Below are 23922 nucleotides of genomic sequence, written 5' to 3'. Positions count from 1 at the left end.
GGGGCGGGACGGCGCTGCCGGCCGCGGCGTCCCTCCCCGGGCAGGGGGCGGCCGGCGGGAGCGCGGCCCCTCCTTCCTCCGCCGCCGCGGCTGCCATGGAGAGCGGCAAGCTATAAGAACTGGGGCAGCTGCCCACAGTAAAGATGGCGGAGGCGCGGTGGTGCCCGCTTCCCGCCGAGGGAGGAGGGGAGGCACCGCCCACGAGCCCTTAGCAAAGATGGTGGAAAGAGGCGTTCGCGTGTTCCAGGCAAGGGTCAACACCGTGACGCGTTTTACTTCCGGGTGAGTACCAGTCGGCGCCATATTGTCTTGTTCGTGAAGACGAAGAGCGAAAGAGAGGGGAAAGCGGCCGCGGAGCGGTAGCAGCGGCGGCGCCCGCGGCGGGAGGCGGGGGAGAGTGTAAGTAGCGGGGCAGGCTGCGCTCGCCAGCGCTCCCGGGAGGCCGGCGGGTGTCGAGCTGACCCGATCTTCCCCTTCGCTGCTCCTCCTCCTCCCCCAGCCGAGCCGGGAGGCGTTGGATGGCGCCGCGGGGCAGCTCCTCGCGAGGCCTGAGGAGCCGGCGGCGCCGCGCTACCCGGAGCGCAACCCGCCAGCCTGCAGGAGAAGGGAAGACTCGAGTTCCTCGCCCTTCCCCCCTCCCCCTTGCCGGTTGGGCCGCTGCGCATGCGTGGCGGGGGCGCGGGGTGACGAGGGGCGGCCGGCGGCGGGGGGCCCTGGGGGCCCCGTCCCGTCCAGCGCGCATGCGTCGCCGCCGCTCCGGGGGGTCCCGGTGGCCGGCGCGGACGGGTCCCGTTACCCGCCAGTGCGCATGTCCCGGGGCCGCGCGGGGGGCGCGGGGCCGCCCGGCGCCGCCTCCGCCGGGGGTGAAGCCGCCGTGGGTGGTGTTGGCCCCCGGGGGTGACCGGGGCGGCCGGCGGGGCCAGCGCGCAGTGGGACTGGACGTGCGAAGGGACGCGGCTCCCTGCTGGCAAAGCAACGCCCCTCGGGGCGCGCGGGAGAATATCGACTCATGTCGCCGGTCACCTCGGTAGGAAACAAGACGTGCACCAGGATTTGATAGCCACACTGTCAGCAGCCTGTGGCTCCTGCCGATAAAATGCCTTCATGAAATATTTCTGCTCTTCCGTGGGTTTCGTGGCTATTCTCATGGGTTCGTTCCACTGGAGGGCTCCAGAGAACTAAAATTAACAATACCATCACACACAGCAATATTTGTAAGATTCCTGAGCCTGGTTCAGTAGCTTGGCAAATGCAGGATGTTTCTAAATCAATCCTTACACAAAACACAGGTTTGCAAGCCTTTTTGTGTTAAACACTTATTCATGTAGATTTTCAGTACTTTTTTTGACAATCCCACAAAGTTCAATGTTGAATTACACTTGGATGAGATGTGCTAGGCTTTACACTTAAGAATGTGGCCACAGAAATGGTCAGGGTACTGGAACACCCCTCCTCTGTAGAAAGGCTGAGAGTTGGAGTTGTTTAGCCTGGAGAAGGCCCCAGGGAGACCTTACTGCAGCATTTCACTAGTTAAAGGCACCTTATAAGAAAGATGGAGAGAGACTTGTTACCAGAACCTGTAGTAACAGGACAAGGGGCAACGATTTTCAACTGGAGGAGGGTAGATTTAGACTGGACATACGGAAAATGTTTTTTACAATGAGGGTGGTGAGAAACTGGAACAGGTTTCCCAGAGAAGTTGTGGATGCCCCATCATTGGAGGTGTTCAGGACCAGGCTGGATGGGGCTCTGAGCAACCTGATCTGGTTGAATATATCTCTGCTCGTGGCAGATTGTCTTTGAAGGTCCCTTCCAACCCAAACCACTGGATGGTTGTGTGATGTCCTGCCATAGTTGAAACGTACCAAGTTTCTGAAAAAAATTACTACACAGACCATTCAGCCATGTTAGTTGTTGTTCATGTCTTCTCTTACAGTCATACCTGTAAATGTTTGTATGCAAATAATGTTTATTGAAAGGTGTAGAATACAGGGAGCAAGCGATGCTCTAAAGGGTTTGTTTTAAAGCAAAGGGTGAGCCACCTTTTAAAGATGGGGAATGGTAGTCTTCAAAGCGTAAGACCTGTCTACCAGCAGACAATATTCAAGCATCATTTTACAAAGACAGGTTTACAAATGACAGTCCAGTCCAGCTGAATAGCTGTATTGTGTGTAGGAGTAAGAAACCCCTTTCAGATTCTGGAGTCAGGCTGCCCTGAGAGATGGTGCCTCTCACAGAGGTGTCAGATGCTGCAGCTCCACCTGACTGTAGAACACACGGGGAACTAGGAGCTTCGGCTTTGTCCAGGGACAAGTCACTAGCATTACTGACAGTGACAGTCAGTGACAAATCAGAAGACAAGCTACTGATTTTTAATTTGTCCGGGGTAGCAACAAACCATGTGTCATCTCTGCTGTTATGCCATTGTGAGACTTTCTGTATTGTCTTTTGTCATGTGTGACATGGAAGCTCCTACTCTGACAGAGTGGCTTCTCCACTTTTGGGCTCAGAGGTATTGCAGGGCTGAAGAGTCCACAAATTTAGCACAATTCCACAATTTTTTAGTGGACAACTCACCATATAACCTGTAGTGGAACAAAGGAGTCCTAATCACGTTTGATTTTCAGTTAGGTGCAGCATTATGCAAAGATATTATGGAGACAGGAATGTCTGGTCTCCCTTCTTTTTATGACTGAGGTACATCATGATTGTGTGTCTGCCTTTGGCAACAAATAATACCGTGGGTAGGTTTTATTAAACATTCTCACTTTAATCACTAGCTGATCTCTTTTCATTAAGTGATAAATATATTTATCATTGAGGGTAATATCTGCTCATGACCAGTGAGGAATAGTTGTTTGTTTATTTAGTTATTGGTGCTATTCATTTTTTGTATGGAGCATGTTCATTAAGGAGGAAGTTGCAGATGGACAGTTCACTTCAGAAAAAAATCAATGCTGTGTTACATGGCTAATTGAAAATGTAGCATCGGGTGTTCTAGTGGAACAATATGTGCAAAAAATAATCAGATCAGACTTTTTTTTTCCCAAACCCAATAAACTTTTTACTAAAACTACTTAGGTTACTATGATATTTCTGTGATAGTAAATGTTTTAGCAGTGATTTTGGTGCTTTATGGTAATCAAAGCATGTATTTGTCCTTATGTTTTAAAAATACAAAAAAAAAAAAAGTACATGATACCTGCATTGCTGATGCCTGGGTTTTGTTTGTTTTGTTTTGTTTTAAAAAAAGGGTTGGCTTCAGCTTGGTGAATATGTGGAGATAGGTTTAAAATAAGACCTTGGAAGCTAGACTGCTTGAATGACTCACTGAAGAAGTTTTCATAGTGCTTTAATTTTTTTTCAGTTTGGCCTTTGTTCAGCCTACTTCATCTTGGTAGCACTGTAGATATTAGTCAGAAATGCTGGCGTGTGAACTAGCTTTTGGAAAACTTTGCACACACTGAACAAGCTGTTTTCTTCAATTTTTTTTCTGGTTCTATATTTTGGATCTTGGTTACGTACTTGGAAGCCCTTTGTTCTTCAATCTGAGCAAGAATAGTTCTGATGTTAAAATATGGAGTGAAGTAACTGAAGTTGACTTCCAGCATTCCAGTGGTACGCAACTATAAATGACCTGGAAGAATTTTACACATTTTTTGACGGGACTTCTTGCTAACAGATCCCAGCAGGCACGTTGGTGTAGCTTCTGGTTCTCAGGAAGAGAAAAGATGCATAGTATCTGGGTATTACATACCTGCAACAACTTATGGTGATGCCCTAGGTGATGTAGAGAAGTCTTTGGCCAACTAAAAGTGGGATGGGTGAAACAGAGTAGTAGTCAATATAGTTATTTTAACTGTTTTTTCTGATCTATCACAAACTTAACTCATCCCATAAATGCTTCAATTTCTAATCAGCAACTGAGTATTATATAGTAGTAAATATTAGTTTTCCCAAGTGAAATGGAAGCTGGTATGTTTTTGTCTGAGTGATGGGTCTGTGTTTGTTCTGGCTCTGGGTGAATGTGTGTCTGTGCCCCTTTTGTAGTAACTCTTAGAGTTCATTTCTACATGGGTGCATAGGGCGCAGTACTTTTCCATATTCCCACATCTTTTCACCTGTTCTGACTTATCGAGGTCTCCCACATTAAGACCAGCTGATGATTCCAGTGGTGCCCTTTCTGCATTAGATTTTGGTAGAGGGGCTCCTCTGAGTGTGTAAGGCCATTTTTCCTTTGCATCTCTCTTTTTTAGTCACACCTATTGTATACAGATTCTTCCAGTGTAGTATTCTTTATTCCAGTGACACAGTCATGGAAGAAGTGCTCAGTTTGTTTCCTTCTAGTTTGGAGTACATTGAGATAGATATTATTGCAGTTTATACAGTCTCTGTCCTTTATTGACTTTGGGCTCCAGCATGGTTGGATGTCAGTAATAGCATGGATGAACTACTTTGTGTAATTACTTGGGAGAAACACATGAAGTGTTGGGGTTGTATCCCTAGAGTATTTATGCACTAGTTCTATCCTCATCAGTGATGTCTGTACTATCATGACCCTGATAAAGCAATAGCATAGTGGGAGGAAGGTGGGGGGGGAAACAGGTCTCAAGCAACACTATTCAGCTTGAAATCTTTGTGACATTGGTCTGATTCCTGTCTTTCTACTAACTGCTTTGCTCCATGTGTTGTAAATGTGTGGTTAGATGTATCCTGGTTGCACCTCAATGGTTCCACAAAATTCATCATGGAAATTCACCATAAACCTCCAGTCACTGTGCTAAAACTTCACAGAGTCAATATCAACTACCTTGAATGAAAGAAAGAGACCTTGCATTAGAATAAGGCATTCACACAAAAGATAAGAGATCAGGCTGCTGATTTCAAGGACCTTAGCTTCTGAAACATCTCCATTTTCCTTTATGTCCGTCTCCAGAGCCTAAGCCTGTATGGGACAGAGCAGCTCTGCCCACAGAGTGTGTGGTGCTTTTGACATCCTTCTCAAAGTGTGACATGGATGACTCCCTGCAGCCCTGGAATTCCACAAAGAGCATCGGAGACTGATGTACCTTTGCTGTGTGTGTTGTCTTGAGCTTATGCTGAAAGATAGCCTGGCCAATGGCACTGATTATTTGTTTCAAAACCACTGCTCACAGTTTAGTACAAACCAGGACTTCTATGTCTTGGGCTTCTTCCCTTCAGCTGCTCTGTAGACCTAATGATAGGAAAAAATTCCTGGCTGCAATGGCAGGTTATCTTAGAGGAGATGGAACATCTGTTTTACCTAGATATCTGACCTGTGAATGGAATATCAAAAAGAGTGTGTTGTCTTTAAACCTTGGAGTCCAAAGATTAGCTGTGTAGGTGGTCTCAAAGTATGCATGACAGCCTATGGTTTCAGCTTTTTTGTTTATTTAGATAATGGATGCTTCTTTGCTGAAATGCAATGCCTCTTTGGAGGGCCTGCAAGACAGGACCTTTAGTCACCAGAAGAATTTATGCAGCTGTGTATTAGAGCTCAGATTGCAAGTAAAACTTGTCAGGCCATCTCATGTCACATATGGACCTGTCATTCAGGGATGATAAGTAACATTATCAGAAAGGTGATGCAACAGCCTCTCTGCTGCATCAGAAAGCACTTGCTTATTGACTCAGGTTTTGTAGGTTCTAGAATCATCTATCATTAGTTGACCTGTCTACAGGCTTGAATAAACCAGACTGCCAGATTGTGTCATGAAGGTCTGGTCAAGTGATACTGATGTCTAATGCAGGAGTTCCTAACCTTGATCTCTTCAGCTCATGACACAGCAGAAGGTGTGTGCTACTTTCCTCCAAGGGACAGCCTGAGGTAATCTTGCCGCTATTTAATTTAATCTCCCAAAGAATAATTGTTTTTCATTGAATTTAGTGGGACAAGCCATTTAAAATCTCCAGAGCTCTTCTGCAGAAGCTGTTTATGTGCAAGGTGTTCTGCATAGTTCACATGCTGCGTAGTGTTCATATTGGGGTGAAGCATATTGTCACAGTGACAGGAGGTTCTTGAAGCAAGAGTGAGTCTGCTAGATGTACTCACCTGGCCAGCTAGGTATGATTAGTTATCTTCCTGATGCTTTTCCAGAACTGACCTAACTTGTAAGTCTTTGTGCTTATTGTCTTGGACTGTCTGCATGAATTGGAGCAATTCAGATTATCCATTAGCTCTATTAAATTCTATTTAGAGGCTGATCTTGCTTATTTTTCCAGGGGAGATTTCTTGATGTTTTTCAGTTCTGATGCAGCCAGTGTCATGAGACATGTAAGGAAAAGAGCATCTTCAGGATGACACATGGGCTTTGTCTTTTGACATTTGCAGGACTGAACCTCACTCCCTAAGACTGCTCCTCCATGTTGGTGAGAGGTCTGAGCGTAGTTACCTCTGCACAAGTGTTGTTGAAGTGGATAATGGATTTTATGAGCTTACACTGTGAAACTGACAAGGCAGAGTTGTCCAAGGAATCTGAGCTGAGTCCATTAGAGTTCAAGTTGTGTGGGTGGCCTTGTCTAAAAAATGGACTCATCTTTGACAGCAGTGGGAAACTAACTATGGGGACCTTCATCAAGCACTGTGTCATCAGGAAATTGTCAGGAAACCATGCTCTACTTGACAGGGTGGCATTCCTGTCAGTGTGCAAGTCTGTAATTTGCTTCAAGGTAGCTGAGCTGTGTTTTGTGGGGAGTGCTGGGGGGACCCTCCTAGAGTTAAAGGTGAGCATGTGAATTATCACTCAGGCTCTGGTTACTGGTAAGCAGCTTCTAATTGTAAATTTTTCATTGTGTGTGTTGTGTCTGGACGGATGATACAACTGTATCAGAAAATATCTTATTTTGCAGACAAATAGGAAGGTTAAAGGAGATACCTTTTTTCCTAAAAGAACAGTTTAACATCGAGGTATAATTTGTAGCTGAGATGTACATTGTGATTGAGGAGAGGAGTGGAAAGGTGCCTTTTAAAATATCTCTTCTTTCTGCTGGGTAAATTACTGAAGTGTAGTAGAGAGTTGGACACCAGCTTTATTTTTTTCTGGGTGCTGTTGGCTCTCAGAGGTTGCTATTTGCTGAGGATCAAGGTAAGTCCTGTCTATGCCACAATGTCAGCTTTCATCGCCAACATAGGAGCTTTCACCAGCAATCCTCTCAAAGATGGCATGTTTTAATACCAATAATTTGCTATAATAAAACGTCATCAGATTGTGCCTTTGAATGAAGTTCCCATAGGCCCAGCCTTTGGTTAGGAGTCCCTCCCCCTTTTTTTTTAAACATATGACAGAACAAGTTTCAGGACATGTCTACTCTTAAGAACTCTAGTAAAATTTTAAGATACCACATTAACTTTTCTTAATGTTAAGTACATGTAACTTAAATGTGAATTGATGGGTTGCTTTTCCCCATGTGATTGTGTTTCTGTGTTAAAAAAACCCCATATAATTATGAATCGGCTCTGTTTCTTCTTTGGTAAACAGATATTCAGTACATTTGGGTTCCTGTTTTGCGATCTGGCATAAGGGAATGTGTCCTGGTTTCGACTGAGATAGAGCTAATTTTGTTCCTAGTAGTTGGTATAGTGCTGTATTTTGGATTTAGTTTGAGAAGAGTGTTGGTAATGCACTAAGGTTTTGTTTGTTGCTAAGCAATGTTTATACCAAGTTAAGGACTTTGGGTAAGGAGGCTGGAGATGCACTAGAAGCTGGGAGGGGGCACAGCCAGGACAGCTGACCCCAACTGAGCAAAGGGATGTTCCAGATATTCCGTACTGTATGATGTCACGCTTAGTTCACAAACTAGGGAAAGGTTAGCCGGGTAGGTGCTGCTCAGGAACTGTCTGGATATTAGTCGATGAGAGGTGAGCAGCTGCATTGTGCATCACTTCTTTTATATATTTTATTATTATTAGCAGTAGTATTAGTAGTATTTTCCCTTGCTGCCCTATTAAACTGTCTTAACCCTTGAGGTTTACTTTTTTTTTTTTTCCTGATTCTGTGCCCCATCACACTGTGAGGATGTGAGCAAGCAGCTGTGTGAGGTGTTTAGCCACCTGCCAGGTTAAACCATAACACCAATAAACATTCTTTTGTTCATTTGTGTTGGCCAGAGAGAGCAAGCAGAAAGGCTATATCCAATAGAACAGCTAAGTAAAAGAACCTTAACCCATCATCATAAGGGAGGGCAGTATCTGCCTTTTCTTTTGCAAGTGGGTACCTGTAAAACAGGTCCATTCTTTGAACCTGTTTCCTTTTCAAAACCTGTTGCATGCACTGGAGACATCGGAACCACAGTGTTTTAATGACTTCTTGGTTGATATACTTCTCTGTTAGTAAGCAAGTGTTTTGCTAATGTTTGAATTTAGTAGATTTTAGCCAGTGTTCACCCTTTCCCACCCACCCAGTGGAAAATAAAGCTTGTTTCTCTGCAGTTTGGATGCTCTGCTCTGTATTTGGCCCTGTGTCACTAGTGGGAAGTGGGCTCAGAGCTGTATGTTCTGTTACATGAAGCCTCTTTCAGACGATGCTGATTTGGGAACCTGAGAAGAAATCAAAACTCTGTTATAATTACTGTGGCAGCATCCTAATTTAGTTTTGGCAATGCAGATTTTAATTAGGTGGGAGAGGACTTTGATTCTCTTTTCTCCATTGTTACTCCTTGATGTGTCTCAGGAAGATGTTTGCTTCGTGTCACACACAATTGTACAAGATATTTCAGCTGTTTCAAGCCTTTCTGTTACAGATTTGGTGAGGGAGAGGCATTGTTTGTTGGTTTGGGGTTTTTTGCTTTTTTCCCCTCTGTATTGAGGATTAATCATTTGCAGTATTTTTAAAATTACTGAGAATAGGCTACATTTTCTTTGCTGTGTTTTGTGAATTCTTTTAGAAGTAGTTTGTGCCCTTTCCAGTATTATGGCACTAATGTTCAAAAGTGTTATTTTTATAACTCTCACATCTGGTTTGTTCGTTATGGTAAGACCTGTGTCGATCTGTTTTTATTTTTGACAACTTTAAAATAGCATCACCTGCAAAAGAAAATGTCAATGATATCTGATGGGACAATACTGAGCTTCTGTTGACAAGTTCTTTTTATACTCAGTAAAGTTTCACAAGCAGTATATAAAGGTACATTACTTTTACATAAGAGTAACCTCAAATAGCCAACGTGCACATAATTTAATAGATGTGGATGTATATAAGATTTATTTAGTTATCTTTTAGATAGAGCAAAAAAACAAGGAAATCTGTTTCTCAGAAAGTGATGTTGTCCTGCTGTTTCAGGTCACCATATAGAAGGAGGCCTTAGGAAAAAACCTCTTCTGTTCACTGGCTTTGAATAGTGCATATTAAAATACATCATTTAGTTTTCAATACTAAAAATATTTGAATACATGTGGTCTTCTCTTTTAGCCAGTATATCTTAAGGTTAGTTTTATAAACATTATAAGGTGGTGATTTTGTCCCTTTCTTATCCAGTTCCTGTTTCTGTCCAAAAAATAGCCTGATGATGAAGATGAAATACATTTGAAATAGTTTAGACCAATTTTCACTTGATATTTGAAAAAGGGCTTTTTGTGTGTACATATACAGATGCATAAGAAAGTGATATAATTGCTGAAGTATTTGTGTAGTACATATTTCTGATTTGTAAAGAAAGTTTTTACACTAGATTTGGTAATGAATCTGTGTACTTGAAAGCCAGCATGTTTGGTAGTTGCCAATGTGTGAAAATCAGCATTTCTTCAGGAAAATAGTGAAAGTACAAACGCAGTACAGAATTAAAAGCTTTCAAATACAGTTCACAAACTAAAATTAGCAGTGATATTAAAGCAGTCTGCTCTGGATGGCATAAATGGAATTAACCAAATGTTGAAATTCTTCAAGGTTTTACACAGTTGTTGCTGTCTTGTCATACTGTTGTGCATCAAAATAGAAATTGGCTCCATGTCTTGATCTCTTGCTTTACACTTCCCCACCTATTTCTCTTCCCAAAACAGTGATAATAAGGTGAAATAATCTCTCCGAGGAAAGCTAAAGACTCTAGGCCATATTATATTGCAAAGTGATGGCGAAGCAGCTATGTAAGCTAACAAAGCCCAACTGGGGTTTTTCCTCTGGCCCCGAAGCCAGCTGGCACTGAATGAGAAGCTCTGACCTTCCAAACCAAAACAGACACATCCCAACTGCCCACTGGGTCCCAGGTCAGTGCTGACACATGAAGCGTGTCTGGGGGCAGCCAGAGGAATGCAGGTTATCTCCCCCTGTCCCCCCCCCCCCCCCCCCGCCAAAAAAACCCAAAACAAACAAACAAATTAATTTATTTTAACACCTTGTAAAATAGTAAGATAGTCACTGTCTTGGGGGCAGGTTATACAGAGGAGATTTGGAATAATTTGTTATCTTAGATCTCCTTACATTCCAAACTAATGCTTCAGTTTGCCAGTAGAGAGAGAAAAAAGACAGAAAGGGTAGAATACTAAGCGTCCTTTTCAGTGCAGAATCCATGAGAACCAGATATCTCGTAAGTGTTTTAACAGGTACAAAAGTTTATTACAAGCTAACTGCATTAGCTGGAGCTTGTAAAATAAATCCTGAGTGTCCAGGATTTTAAGACAGAGATATAGGCAGTCGAATAAAAATAAATCTCACCTGATCCAATTAAGTGAAGTCTGTGTGTAGGAGGTTCCAGTTCAGGTGAATTTGTGGAGGTGCTCTTAATATTGCTGCACTTCCATAATTTCTTTAACTGTTTGAAAAATTGGGGTTTTTTTTTGGCATTCAGGCTTTCAGTTATATGTAGACCTACCTCATAATTATTGGTTGAAAAATATAATTTTCTAAATCTTTTGCTGAGTTTATTTTAGTGAAATTTCACAAGTAAAACAAACAAACAAAAACCACCACCACCACCAACAACAAAAAAACCCCAACAAAAATACCACGAAAGAAAAACACTGTCTTCACCTACTAAGTTTGAGTATCATAAAGAAAAGTTAAAAAAAAAATACAAACAAATAAAAAACCCAACCGAACAAAAAAAAAGCCCATCAACTTAATTTGGCATGAAGAGATTTTGAAAGTAGAAAAGTAGGTTTTGCCCAGTACTCCCACCCGGTTCCCAAAGTTGATCTAGTCTTGTTTAAAGCCCCCAAAGATGCATTTGCAATGCAATTTTTCTGAGCCACGCATACCTGATTTTGCACTGGCTTGAATGTAAGCAGTCTGAAACCAAAGGTGATCTACTGTTTTTCAGATTAAAAGTAAAATTTGACAATGTAAAATATGAGCTTACATTCACCTCTGCGTGACCCAACACCCCATGATGTTACGTACAGCTTTTTTTTGCCGCGCATTCTTGTAGCGTGATGCTCTCTTCCCATGCAGTCACGCAGTTATTTGCAGGAATGTGTAAGCACGAGATTCCTTTGCAGGCGGGATCTGCTCTAATTGCTCTGCTTGTGTCCGCAGAACGTCGGCTCTGCTCTGCTCTGTTCTGTCCGCGGGGCTGGGGCGATGTTCCCAGCCGGCCACCCCAGGGGCTGTTCTGAGCCCGTGTCCTCTGGAGCGAACTGGCTGTTTTCATCTGTTCAATGCTGTGCTCAGCTGCGAGCATCGTCTAGGTCTTGTGTGCTGCTCCTCTGACCTTAAGGAATGAATTTTTCACTGTTTCTTTTAAGTTTGGAGTGTTTGAATCAGCCTACAGGGTTGGTAGTTTTTACAGCATGAAATCAAGGGATTTGTGTTGAGCAGTGTGAGGATATATTGACTGAGAGTAAAAAGCCTGTTAAGGAGTTGTTTAACAGAGGGGGGTCACACTCGGTGTAGTCTTACCTTTACCTGTATTTGGGAACAGTTGTTGGAGTGAAGTGTTCCCAAAACTGCTCAGGCTTTGTCTTCAGAAAAGCAGTTTGGAGCAGTGTGGGTGGCTGCTCTCTGGTCCTCCTTGTGTAGCAGGATTGGTGGACACCAGAGATACAAATGTGTGGAAGGAACTGGTGTGCCGTTATAGACATACCTACCTGGCAGACTGCTGAGCCTCATCAAAGTCCTGTAAAGCTCGTCCTGGAGCTTCACTTACAGCAGGGTGTGGAGCTCCCTTCAGGTCCAAGGACCGCTGGTGCCAGCTCACTGAGGAAGTGCAACACTGCACCAAAAATGTTTCTGGTGATTTTAAAGGAATGTGTTGTAAATGAACAATTAAACAGTGATTTTTTTTTTTATTTTTTTTTTCTTTCTCAGATTTGAAGGCATATATTATTTAGAAATTATAATGAGCCTGTACAATGCATAAAATACATATGGGGCACCGTCTTGTATCTGTGCAGTTCTTCAGCACAATTGTTAATGATGTGTTTTGCCATTCGGTGACTTTCCTTTGTCTCGCTTAACAGCCTTGCATGACACTTGTGTAGAAAAAATACACATCTTTTCTGTAAGAAACAGGCAAGGATATCATTTAAGTAATGTCTTATATTTTGACTTTTTGAAATTGCATTTACTGTCAGATGAGTTTTTGTCTTACAAACTTGTTATATCTCTCCTTGAACATCACTTTGTAGTTAATTTATTTTGAACAATACAGAGCCTACTAGTCTTCTGAAATCTTACAGTAATGTTTTCAGATATTACTCTAAAGGATGAACTGTTTCCTCCAGCTTAAAATATTAAGCCAGCATTGCTTCAGCTTGCTTTGCAAGGCTTAACTATATCTGCACTTATGTAAGTTTCAGTTATGTGATATTTCATGGGCATCTGTTTAAACATACAACTATTATTTTTAGTTGAAATATAGACTATATAAAGACTTAAAAGATGTGGGATCAAGGTGGACAACCTTGGCAGCAATGGCCTTTGAACCAACAGCAGTGGATGCAGTCATTTCAACACCAGCAAGATCCAAGTAAGTATATAGAAAGCTTTGTGGATTGTTTTTAATCTGTTGTCATTTGAATTTTTAATATTTGTTACAGAGCATGACGGATGCTTGCTTTTTTTGTAGCTGCTGTCAAGATAATACATTTGATGTTCCTCAAATGTTTTGACATAGTTAATATTTAATGTGCAAAATAAAGACAAGCAACCTCAGTTATCCTGGAGAAATTATCAACATTATGCCAGTCATATAGATCAACATTTAGACCTCATGTAGTTTTTACAGAATCTGTATCCCTGTCAGTTCTTTAGCCAGGCTGAATCTTTTATTTGAGCAAATATCTGTGGCAGATGTACTAATGCAGATGTATACACAGAAAAGCTCTCACTTTAAGATCAATATTTGTTAGATTACAGAAGTGATAACCATGATCTCGTTTGGATTTTTTCCCTCACGGAAAACAAATCCCCCCCCCCCCCCAACAAAACAAAACAACAAACAACAACAACAACAAAACACAACGAACAAGCCAAACCCAACCAAAACAAGCCAAACAAAACAAACAAGCAAAACCAGACACACATACACAAACCTCAAAACAAGCACCTGTTTTTTAACAATAAAATGTAATTTACCTTAAATTGAGAGTGAAGTGACAACAATTCAAAGTATCAAGAGAAATATAGAAAAGGATTAAGAGAATGAAGGACTACATTTGATACTCAGGCAGGGTGATCGGGCCCACTGGTTTTACACTGCTTTCTGTCACTTCAATCTCTGTAACTTCACTAGAGAGATTTCCTGACTTGCCAGTGAGCAGAAGACTTAATAGTGTCCTCATCTGAGAGTGCCATTTACTTGCTTACTGATAGGAGTGGCAGGAAAAAAAAAAAGAGGGGAGAGAACTGTAACATAACATTCCAGAAATCAGAAATTATGCAAGGAGTATACATTACAAGATGTGGTTTTCCAGCAATATCTCTTTATTACACTTGAATCATCAGGAATTTAGAATTTGAAGCTAGATATATTTCTTTCTTATATCAAAGTAAGTTCACTTATGAAAAAAGTGTATTACTACCACCCATTCAGTGCTAATGTGAACCTAAAATAGTCTGCTTTATGGTGTTTTGAACATATGCAGAGAAACTACTTCAGCAAGTATATACACTTTGACATTTGCTTTCAATTTGTTTTACTGTACACTGTGAGTAAGTTTCAGTGGTGCTCATGGTATAATACTTGCTGAAGGTAAACGTTGCCCGTTTCTCTTGAGCAATGAGACGTATAATTGAGAAACAGTGTTAAACTTCAGACTTGTGAATACTAACCTTTTAAATTTACTCTGTTTATTTTAGGCCAGATTGACTGGGCTGCATTAGCTCAAGCATGGATTGCTCAGCGAGAAGCCTCAGGGCAGCAGAATGTAGTGGAACAACAAGGAATGATGCCAAACGGACAGGATATTTCAGGAATAGAGTCTGGTCCAAACAACCATAACAATTTTCAGGGGGATCCCAACTTCAACAGAATGTGGCAGCCAGGTTTGTTTTCCTTCCCATTCATTCATTTTTCTAATGTAATGAAATTCTATTTTTGTCAGGTGTTTTGGGGTATGAATATGCCCTGTCCCTCAGGTTTCGAGATGCAAAACTACCAGTAGCATCAACTAATTAACTGAGTATCACAGCTGCTACTTTCCAGTCAAGTGTTCCACAAAATGGGTAGCAGTACAGGCACAAAGGTCTGATAACACAACTCAGTAATGTCTCTATAAAATTTAAAAAATGGCCTATAATATATATATGCAAAAGATTTGTTCTGTCCCTGAATGTTGTAGAAAGATAAAATGTGAATTGCAGTTACATATTTATTTCCCTGGATCTTATATGTTTTGTTGCCTATTCTACTGCAACAGGAACAGCAGCACTGAAGGCAAAAGGATGCCTCAAAATTAAAGAGCATCTGTTGCTCTCTCCTGTGGTGTAATATCTGCTACTGGCACGATCTTGACATGTAATCTGAGTTTAGAGTGTAACTAGCAGATACTGGCTTCAGGTGTCTTAAATCCTAGAAAAAGGAGATAAGCAAAATTCTGGGGGTAAAATATGTTTTTTATGACATGTTTCATATATTTAGTATTTGCCCTTTTTGACTTACGTATGAGATTGTAATCTGTGTAATTTTTGATTGAATGCTTCTGTTAGTATAGAATATTTTCAGTTCCTTATAACTTCCTCAAAAATTCAGTTCTGGCCAAAAAATTAATTTTCTTTTTAAAACTTCATAAAAGAACATTGACAATAAGCATGGGGTAGAGATCAGGTATTTTCTGCTAAGAATTTTTCTGAAGTTGTTCTGAAGTTGTGTTCTGAAAGTCTTCTGAAAGGTTTGTTGTATCACCACTCTATAATGCAATTCGAAATGTGTGAGCAAGGTAGTTAGTCAGCCTGTGTGCATGCCTTCTGTTGTCTCGGTGAAAACTGCATTTCGTGCTTAATTCTGGTAATAACTGAAAGAATAACACCTCCAGTTTTCACTGTGACTATTCAAATTTGTCTAAGTGCAGTTTTTAATGAAAGTAGGGTTAAAATGTCATTGGTGGTTGTTACACGTGCATAACAGAAGGGAGGTAGACATCAGGTTTCACTTAAGTTTAACCTGCCTGCCCTGGGCTAGGATTTATTGTAGCCACATGTAAGAATTTTAACTTTACTATATGTCAGAACATAGAGGGTATTCTAGCTGTATTTCTGTATAGTAAGTAGAGGTTTTCACAAAAATATCATGTCATTATGGGATAACTTGTTTTTCATATGATCCTGTGGAGGCGAGTTCTTCCTTCTATGCTTTTTTTGTCTGTGAGGTGAAAGAGAATAATATATTAAGTGGTAGTTTTTGCAAATAGTCACAGAATGGTAGAAGTGAGGAAGACGTTTCACTGATAATTATAAATGTTAGAAGCCCAGGCTCACCCAGAAAATACAGAACAGGAAAACATCTTAGATCTAGGAGTGAGAATAATGTATCACCTGGGAAACAGTGTGCCAATGCATTTTGTTGTCATAAGAATATGCTGTTTTCCCAGTTTTTTTAACACTGATAAAGACCATGCTGATGTGGATATGACCCAGCTTCCCTTAATTAAGGCAATGTGATTCTTAATGTGTAAAAGCAGTCACAGCATACAAACTGAATTGTAGCATGCGTGTTTAGCCCAAGTTCTCTCCATGTGTTTACTCTCTTTCTACAAAGCTTCATCTTTCTCGAGCTCCTTCCAAGTTTCTTTTTGGATCCAAAAGCGCCTTACACGCTACTAATAAAAAAGCAAAATGACAATCTGAAAATGAACTGTGTAACTAGCCTCATGAATGCCTTATTTTGAAGGCATTCATGTTTCACAGATGAAAACAGAATCTGTATGTGACTTTCAAGTCAGTTGACTTGAAGGAAACTGGGCGTTTAAATACTGTCAAATACTAAACAGATGTTTATGAATAATAACTCTTGTAAGCTACACTTAAAGGGTTCTGTCCCTTAGAATATTTTAGGAGCATTGACTCTGGGAAAAGATTTGATTAATCAGCTAAACATGACCTACCACACTGACAGTGAGAGTGAAACAAGTGATACAATCTTTGAAGATACACAAGAAAAAAAAAAAAAAAAAACAACCAAGTAGAAAAGCTATGTTAACCCTTTTATTTGCTACAGTAGTGGATCCAATTATGATGCAGTTTGGAAGGACAGTAAAAATTAGAAAAATTGAAAGAATTAGTAAAGGACTGGATGGAAGGTAGGAGTTAACCTGAGAGGTGAGGTATTAATATTACTTCTGTTACTGGTGAAAGCTACAAGGGGATGCTGTTGTAGTCTGAAAGTGTCTTCATAGTGGACATAGTTTTTCCACTGATTTCTTAAGAAGACAAAGCTTATGGCCACATATTATGAATCCATTCCTTAAACCCTTTCACTCTGTTATCCAGTTGTAGCTTGTGTTTGAGGGCTTATGATTATAGCTTATGCTTGGACCTCTACTAGATATTGGAGAATCCAGGGAGTTACCCACTCTGAAGACACAAGACTTTGGAAGGCAGATTTCGGTGGTTCTGCTGCTCACAAAATCATTTGCTTTTCATAATAGGTCTTGTAAGACTATTATGCAAAGGAATAAAATAGCTCATTTCTTTGGAAGTTGAAATAACATGGAAACAGAGAAGTAGGAGCAGTTCTTTAAAAGTGTACACATTTTGTAAGTGCTATAGAGGACTCAATATCCCTGGAAATTTATAAAAAGAAATTTACAGCTTGTCTGTCCAGTTCTGCCCCCCTGTGTTTTAGTTCAGCTACAGCTATTCGTATTTCCTTTGTTTAGTTGAAGAATTATTGAGACAGCGTAATACAGTCTGTAGATTGATGATTCTTTAACTTCATCGTCTGTGTTGCTTTGAGAAGCCTCGTGATAAATACAAGAACATTGAGTGATTGACGACTCATATAAATCACACTAACTTGGTATTGAATTGTATTCTGAATCCTAAACAGAATGGGGAATGCCTCACCAGCCCCCTCACCCACCTCCAGATCAGCAGTGGATGGCTTCGACCCCAAGTCAAATGGAAATTGTTCCTCCATCTGAAGACAGCAACAGTCAGGACAGTGGGGAATTTACTCCTGACAACAGGCATATATTTAACCAGAACAATCACAACTTTGGGGCACCTCCCGATAACTTTGCAATGGGGCCAGTGAACCAGTTTGACTATCAGGTGAAACATATTTGTTGCTTTAGTATTGTAGACGCGCAGAGTCCCTTCCGTGGATGTGTTCCTCTAATATCATCTAGCGGCGACTTTCATTCTTCGGTTCTACAAACATCTACAGAATCTGTTATCTGCTAAGATACAGTTTTACCAAATACTTTACAGAAGAGACTTTAGAGTTTTCAGTTCCGTTTTGAGGCTAAAGTTGGGTTTTTTTCTACACTAGCAATGAGAAGTGGCTCTTGTCTGCAATATTAAAATGAATCACTGTGTTCCAGTATATGAATTAACATTATGTAGATGATTTGTTTTTTTTTTTGTTTTTTTTTTTTTTTTAAAAAAAAGAAGAAGAAGAGGGGAAAAAAATAAAGTTCAGAAATAGATACTTAAATACACTAGATAATGTACTATAGGGAACAGTCCTGTATTTGCAGGGAGATAGACTGGATGATCCATTGATCTTTTCCATATCTATCTACTGTGATTATTTGAATAAACAATGGTATTTCTAAAAACTCCACAGCCAATTTTTTCTTAATTCTGGCATATAAACAGCATACCATAATAAATCTGTAGGTGGTTTTAGCAGTAATAATAGCAGGGGGCATTGCACAAATCTTGAAGTACAAAGAAGTTTTGGATCTTTCCCCTGTTTTCAGTACTTTCCAAATTCTTGATCTAAATGACAAACTGTACCTGTTAAAACACCTGCCTTCTGTTTGTAAACAAACCCAAGGGAAGATGGGCAGCAATGTCTTTCTGTCTTCTGGCCTGCTTTTCTCTATTATTAAATTCTCTTGTTCAGCCATATTGTTAGAAAGTGAAATAATTATTTTCAAATACACTAGTTTATTATAATTTCCTTTGTTTACTGTTGTGGGACCAACTCTCTAAAATTAATTTCTGTAAATACTACAGAAGACTTGTTTAGCAGCAAATAACAGAGGGATGCTTAACCAAAAATTGTAGTGGAAGAGTGCTTCTACCACTGCTGATTTAAATAGTCAAAAGAATATAACTTTTAAGAAATAATGCTATAAATTTATTCCTAAACACTCTCCTCTTAAATAGTTTCATTAGGCATTTCTGGGCAGCAAATATTAAAACAAGCCCCCCCTCCTGTATGCCTCAAGATGTGTGACTTTTGGTTTGTATACATCTTGCTCAGAACCCAGGGTCTGTCCTAAACTTACATATTTATGCATTTAATATTTTCACCAGCTATACCAATAACATCTGTGAATGATTACTGGAAAGTGCACAGTGCAAAATTCTTGTGTAATAAAAGCTTGAACTTCTTATTTTTGTCCTTGTGTTGTAGTTACAAGGAAAGACTGCTAGCATAGCTAGGCTTTTAAACCTTAGTTCTGTATACTCTTCATTTAACTGCATGCTCTGATGATAAGCTGGCAAGGAACTGCTGAAGATAGATGGTGATCATAGGGCTGAATATTTAGCACAATATTAAGAGTTTGGTTGAATCAAGCCCTTTCAGCTTCATTAGTATCCCTACTTATATAAGTATTTAAGGAAATCTTGTTTCTTGGGGGCCACAGAAAAAGAGATTGAGAGATCTCAGTAGCCTAGAAACTGTGGATTCCTGCTTGCATGGATTTCTGTAGACCAACTTACGCACATGCCATATTTAGTGTTGTCATGTGAAGAAAAATAAACTGCATTACTCTTTCAGCATGGGGCTGCTTTTGGTCCACCTCAAGGTGGATTTCACCCACCTTATTGGCAGCCAGGACCACCAGGACCACCAGGTCCACCAGCACCTTCTGCACCTCCTCAAAACCGAAGGGAGAGACCCTCATTCAGAGACCGACAGCGTTCACCTATTGCGATGCCTGTGAAGCAGGAGCCTCCACAGATTGGTACATGTTAACCACTCCTTAATGAAAAAATGTAAAAGCTGTGTTTTAGAAAGAATAGCAAAATTTGAAGGCTTTTTTTTCATAAAGTAAAAAAGGAATCAAAAAGCTATTATAGATGTTGTTTTTCCCCACAATCAGCTGTGTGGCTTGTTTGAATTGGGATGGAGGGTTTGCTTTTTTGTTTGGGGTTTGTTTTTTTTTTTCTTTTGGCAGGGGAAGGTGTTTGTTTGGTGGTGTTTTTTTTTGTTTGTTTGTTTGTTTGGGTTTTTTTTCATCTTACAAAACCACAAACCTTGCTTATATAGATGCTGTGAAGCGTAGAACTCTGCCCGCCTGGATTCGTGAGGGCCTGGAAAAGATGGAACGAGAAAAACAGAAAAAATTGGAAAAAGAGAGGATGGAGCAGCAACGTTCACAGATGTCTAAAAAAGAAAAAAAGGAAAATGAGGAGGCTGAAGAAGGGGACGGCCCACGGCTACCTCAGAAAAGTAAATTTGTAAGTAGAAGGGTTTGCTTCTTATTCGGGTTTGTATTTCCTGAAAGATACTGACCTTTTGGTCTCTTCCAAACAGAGACTGTGTATTCCTGGTGATCTCTTTGTTTGTGTTGCTTCAAGTTAAGCTGCTGGTTTGTTGATACTTAATTGGTGTTTTGAAGCTGTTAATGTCTGAGATGCAAAAATAAATTATTTTTTCTGTAGTAGAAAAGAACAAATAATTAAATTGAGCTTTTTTCTTTTCTGTATTTTGGGAGCATACGTAGGCTTTGGGGGTTTCAAGTCCAAATCAGTAGCTGAAAAAGTCTGGATACGATTATTTGCTGAAGTGAGCCCATTTAGGAAGCCTTGTCTTGCCTGCACTTAGCAGTTATCTGATTTGTTTGCAGTTCTTGGTACCTGTGTGGCAGTGAACTGCAACTAGGTACTTAGCTCACATGGCTAGAGAAGTATCTGCATGTTTATTAGGAGGGGAGAAAAGAAATAGTTCTATGACAAATATAACACAGATTTCAGTATGAAGTACATCAAGTTGACTGTCATAAATAGAAACTACTGAGCTTCACTTCTAAGATTTTCCTGAAATGCATGGTATTGTTCTTGTAGGACAGTGATGAGGAAGATGAAGATGCTGAAAACACAGAAGCTGTAAGTGTTGGGAAAATCAGCAGGAGTCCGTCCCCAGCTCCTCAAGAGGAGCAAAGTGAACCAGAAATGACAGAAGAAGAAAAGGAATATCAAATGGTATTAGTAATGTCATTTACACTAAGTATTTCTGTCTATTTGCTTGTATTTTTTGAGCATAGCAAAGTAGAACACTTCTTCTCTGCCTGATATTGCCAATAGAGGAATAGAACACACCATACAGGGAAGATCGGTTATATTTGCGTGTCTCTTTATAATGCTGTCTTTCTCATATAGGCACAGATATAGGTTATGGAACTCATATTTAGGACAGTAATGAAAAAGTGTAAGGACTATAATCTTCATGTGGATCGCTATTAATTCTGTGGTTTTGCTTAACTTGTCAAATTCCTGAAAACTTCTGATGACTAAGTGCACCTGTCTGAATCTATGCTTCAACCTCAGTTCCTATGAAAGGAAATTTAAGAAATACATTCTTGCAAGGAAGTGTTAAAAATCTAAGTCCTAGACCAGCAACAGTTTCACTGTATCTGCAGAAACTTCGTACTTCAAAATCATAGTTGTGTGCTAATTGTACAACTGAAACCTTGTTAATGAAGGCTCTGAATTCTAAAAAGTTTGAATATATTTTTGTAAAGCACGTGACCAGACTGAGCAGCTTGGAGAGCTAGCTACCAACACATCAATTTTTGTAGTAAATACGTAATAATAAAATCCTATATAGGTAACCTCTGATGAATTGTGAAGGGTTGGGATCAGTGAGCCAGCATACCAGCCAGAAATGTGCCCTTTATTTTTTGAAAGAATTAATGGGATTAGTCTAAGTACGTTTCTGATTTACATATTAATCTGTTGTATCATCTTTGACATTATGCATCAGTGCTGTAGATAGCTGTGTAATACATGTGAATACAGTTCACAGTCAAAATACAAACTGTTCTGAAAGTTTTGAAATCAGTTCAAATTTAAACAATTTCAGACTTAGGTTTTTTAAGTCACGTCTGTTGAAAGAAATCATTAAATGAAATGTGCAGGAGAGTAATTTCTTAGTCATTGAAAGAAGTGAAGTTCTGTGGAGATAAGTTGAATGCAGCATTTATTCAAGAGGTTTTGGCCTTTATTGTATGTACAATTTTCTTCAGATGATGCTGACAAAAATGCTTCTGACAGAGATTCTGTTAGATGTCACAAATGAAGAAATTTATTATGTGGCCAAAGATGTTCACCGTAAAGCAACTAAAGGTATGCCAATTCTTTTAAAATTTTTTTTAGTTTCTTCTGTGAATATTCTATATTTGCATGTCTCTAGAACATTTAACCTCCATAGTTATCCCCCAAGAACAATTCCAGTATAATGCATCCAAGTTGGTAGAGTTCAAATACAGTAATCATGTACTGTTGTCCTGTGCAGTGTATTGTGAGTTACTTCAGTTATTCCATTTCTTTCATACAATTCATTTATTTAGTTAAAACGGTACCTGTTTGTCAATGGCTCTTGAGTTGTAGCTGTTTCTAAATGCTGTCATCTTTATCTCAAGTTCTTAGATGTTCAGAACTGAAAAGAGACAAACTTTGTGTCCTCAATTAGTAATTCATTTGCTTTCACTATTAACATGTATTTACATAACAAATTTTTTTAACATAACTGAGTTAATCTAAATATGTAACTACTGAAACTTGAAAATTATGTGCAGATGCTGTAACTTGGAAAATGATTTATGCGTATATGTTTCTGTTTTTCTGTTCACTATTAATTTGCAGTTCTAAGTCTTCATGGTCAGAAAATCTAGAATTGGTTTTAAATGGATGATACGTTTTTAATGTTTCTTCTCTCCCTCCAAAGAACAGCAATAGTAGTAGATTTAACAATACCGTAGACTCATGACTATGAAATCGTGGCTATTTGTGTTAACATGTTGTTCCTGTTGTTGATGTGATACAAAGCTCCTGCAAAACAGCTGGCACAGTCCAGTGCACTGGCTTCCCTCACTGGACTCGGTAAGTATGTTCCTTATTTTTGAGAGGGCTTAAAGGGGGAGTTTCACTCTTGCCTTGCGTTTCTAGAAATTGCATTTTGAAACTCGATTTTAATTGACTGGGAGCATGGGTCACTTTCCAATAACTTTATCATTATCAGCACCTTTGTTTGTTCCACAGGTAATCCTACTGATGTAAGTGGGATGGTTTTTGGAGTAAAGGACTAGTCAGTGTGAGTTAGTGTATGAGAGTCTTGCCCTGATTTTGAAAATACATAAAAACTTCAGATAAATTTACTTTTCAAAATGTGATTGTTTCAGAAGCACACTGCAGTCTTCAGAGAGAGGAATACTGGTTTATATTTTTCTGCTATTTAGATCCATCCAAACAAGAAGGGAAAGTTGGTAGAAGAGTAATGCGAAAGTCTATAAATAAAAATATTATAATCTTGGGAATTATTATTTTACTGAAAAGCTACATAGGCACAGAGGCTCCTGTATCATATATTACCAGAAACAACACAGGAAAAAGAGACTGAAATTCCAGCTTGAGACACAACAGCAAAAGATCTTTCCCAACATGCTTTTTATCATCTAAAACATACTACAGTGTCAGTCGTCAGTTATGTGCTTGTTGCTCGGAATTCTGTTCAATTAGTTGAATGTTGTCATCACAAGTATTTACATGTTTTAAAACGAACTCAATAAAGATGATAAGAACCTCAGACTGAAAGGAAGTAAGATGTTTCCATGTCAGATGTTTAAATTGACTTTATCTTTTTTATCAGTCCAGTAGTTATTAATATATCTCTAGAGAAGAAGGTCCATTTCTGTTCCATCTCTGTACCTGTCAAAGTGCAATGTTTTCTAAATCAATATAGGCAAGTTGATATGGCATTCAGAATTTCTGTAGCATTGGACTACGGAGGCGGCTGAAGTCATTTCAGAGGTGTCTTCTGGGACAGATCCCAGGCATTTTCTGTGCAGTTGTCGATACAGAGGCAGGCATTGTTACGATCTCTGCAGGGAGCTTTTTTTGCCCCTCCATACAATGGAAAAAGTACTGTGATCACAGCGGTTGCTTGCTGAAAATAGACAAGCTGTTCCAGAAGGAATAGAACCAGACAGTGAGCATCAATGCAGATATGGGGGCCTTGATCACGCCAGTCAAACAACTTTGGCACTTACCAGAATAAAGTGACTTCTTCAGAGAAGAGGAAGTGAAGGAAGGGCAATGTTACCCTCCTCTTTGCCCCACAGAAATATTAAGAACA

General features: G+C 39.8%; 1 protein-coding gene across 4 annotated transcripts in view; it reads left to right on the top strand.

Moving 5' to 3' along the window:
- PNISR (PNN interacting serine and arginine rich protein) overlaps nucleotides 1-23922 on the top strand; it is a 28701-nt gene that overhangs the window by 241 nt on the left and 4538 nt on the right. For 2 of the 4 annotated variants that reach the window (XM_021298504.2, XM_005510554.4), the window contains exons 1-9: nucleotides 265-399; nucleotides 12800-12918; nucleotides 14250-14435; nucleotides 17437-17660; nucleotides 19345-19531; nucleotides 19837-20027; nucleotides 20634-20771; nucleotides 21815-21914; nucleotides 22617-22670. In XM_021298504.2, the coding sequence (XP_021154179.2) occupies nucleotides 12831-12918; nucleotides 14250-14435; nucleotides 17437-17660; nucleotides 19345-19531; nucleotides 19837-20027; nucleotides 20634-20771; nucleotides 21815-21914; nucleotides 22617-22670 (1168 nt within the window). In that variant the 5' untranslated portion in view covers nucleotides 265-399; nucleotides 12800-12830. Of the gene's footprint in view, nucleotides 1-207; nucleotides 400-12799; nucleotides 12919-14249; nucleotides 14436-17436; nucleotides 17661-19344; nucleotides 19532-19836; nucleotides 20028-20633; nucleotides 20772-21814; nucleotides 21915-22616; nucleotides 22671-23922 lie in introns of those variants that run through there. The other 2 variants (XM_005510555.4, XM_021298502.2) reach the window with 2 other exon arrangements.

The sequence above is a fragment of the Columba livia genome, chromosome 3 (genome assembly GCF_036013475.1).
Source record: "Columba livia isolate bColLiv1 breed racing homer chromosome 3, bColLiv1.pat.W.v2, whole genome shotgun sequence".
Lineage (NCBI taxonomy): Eukaryota > Metazoa > Chordata > Aves > Columbiformes > Columbidae > Columba > Columba livia.
This window is presented reverse-complemented; position numbering and strand designations above follow the sequence as displayed.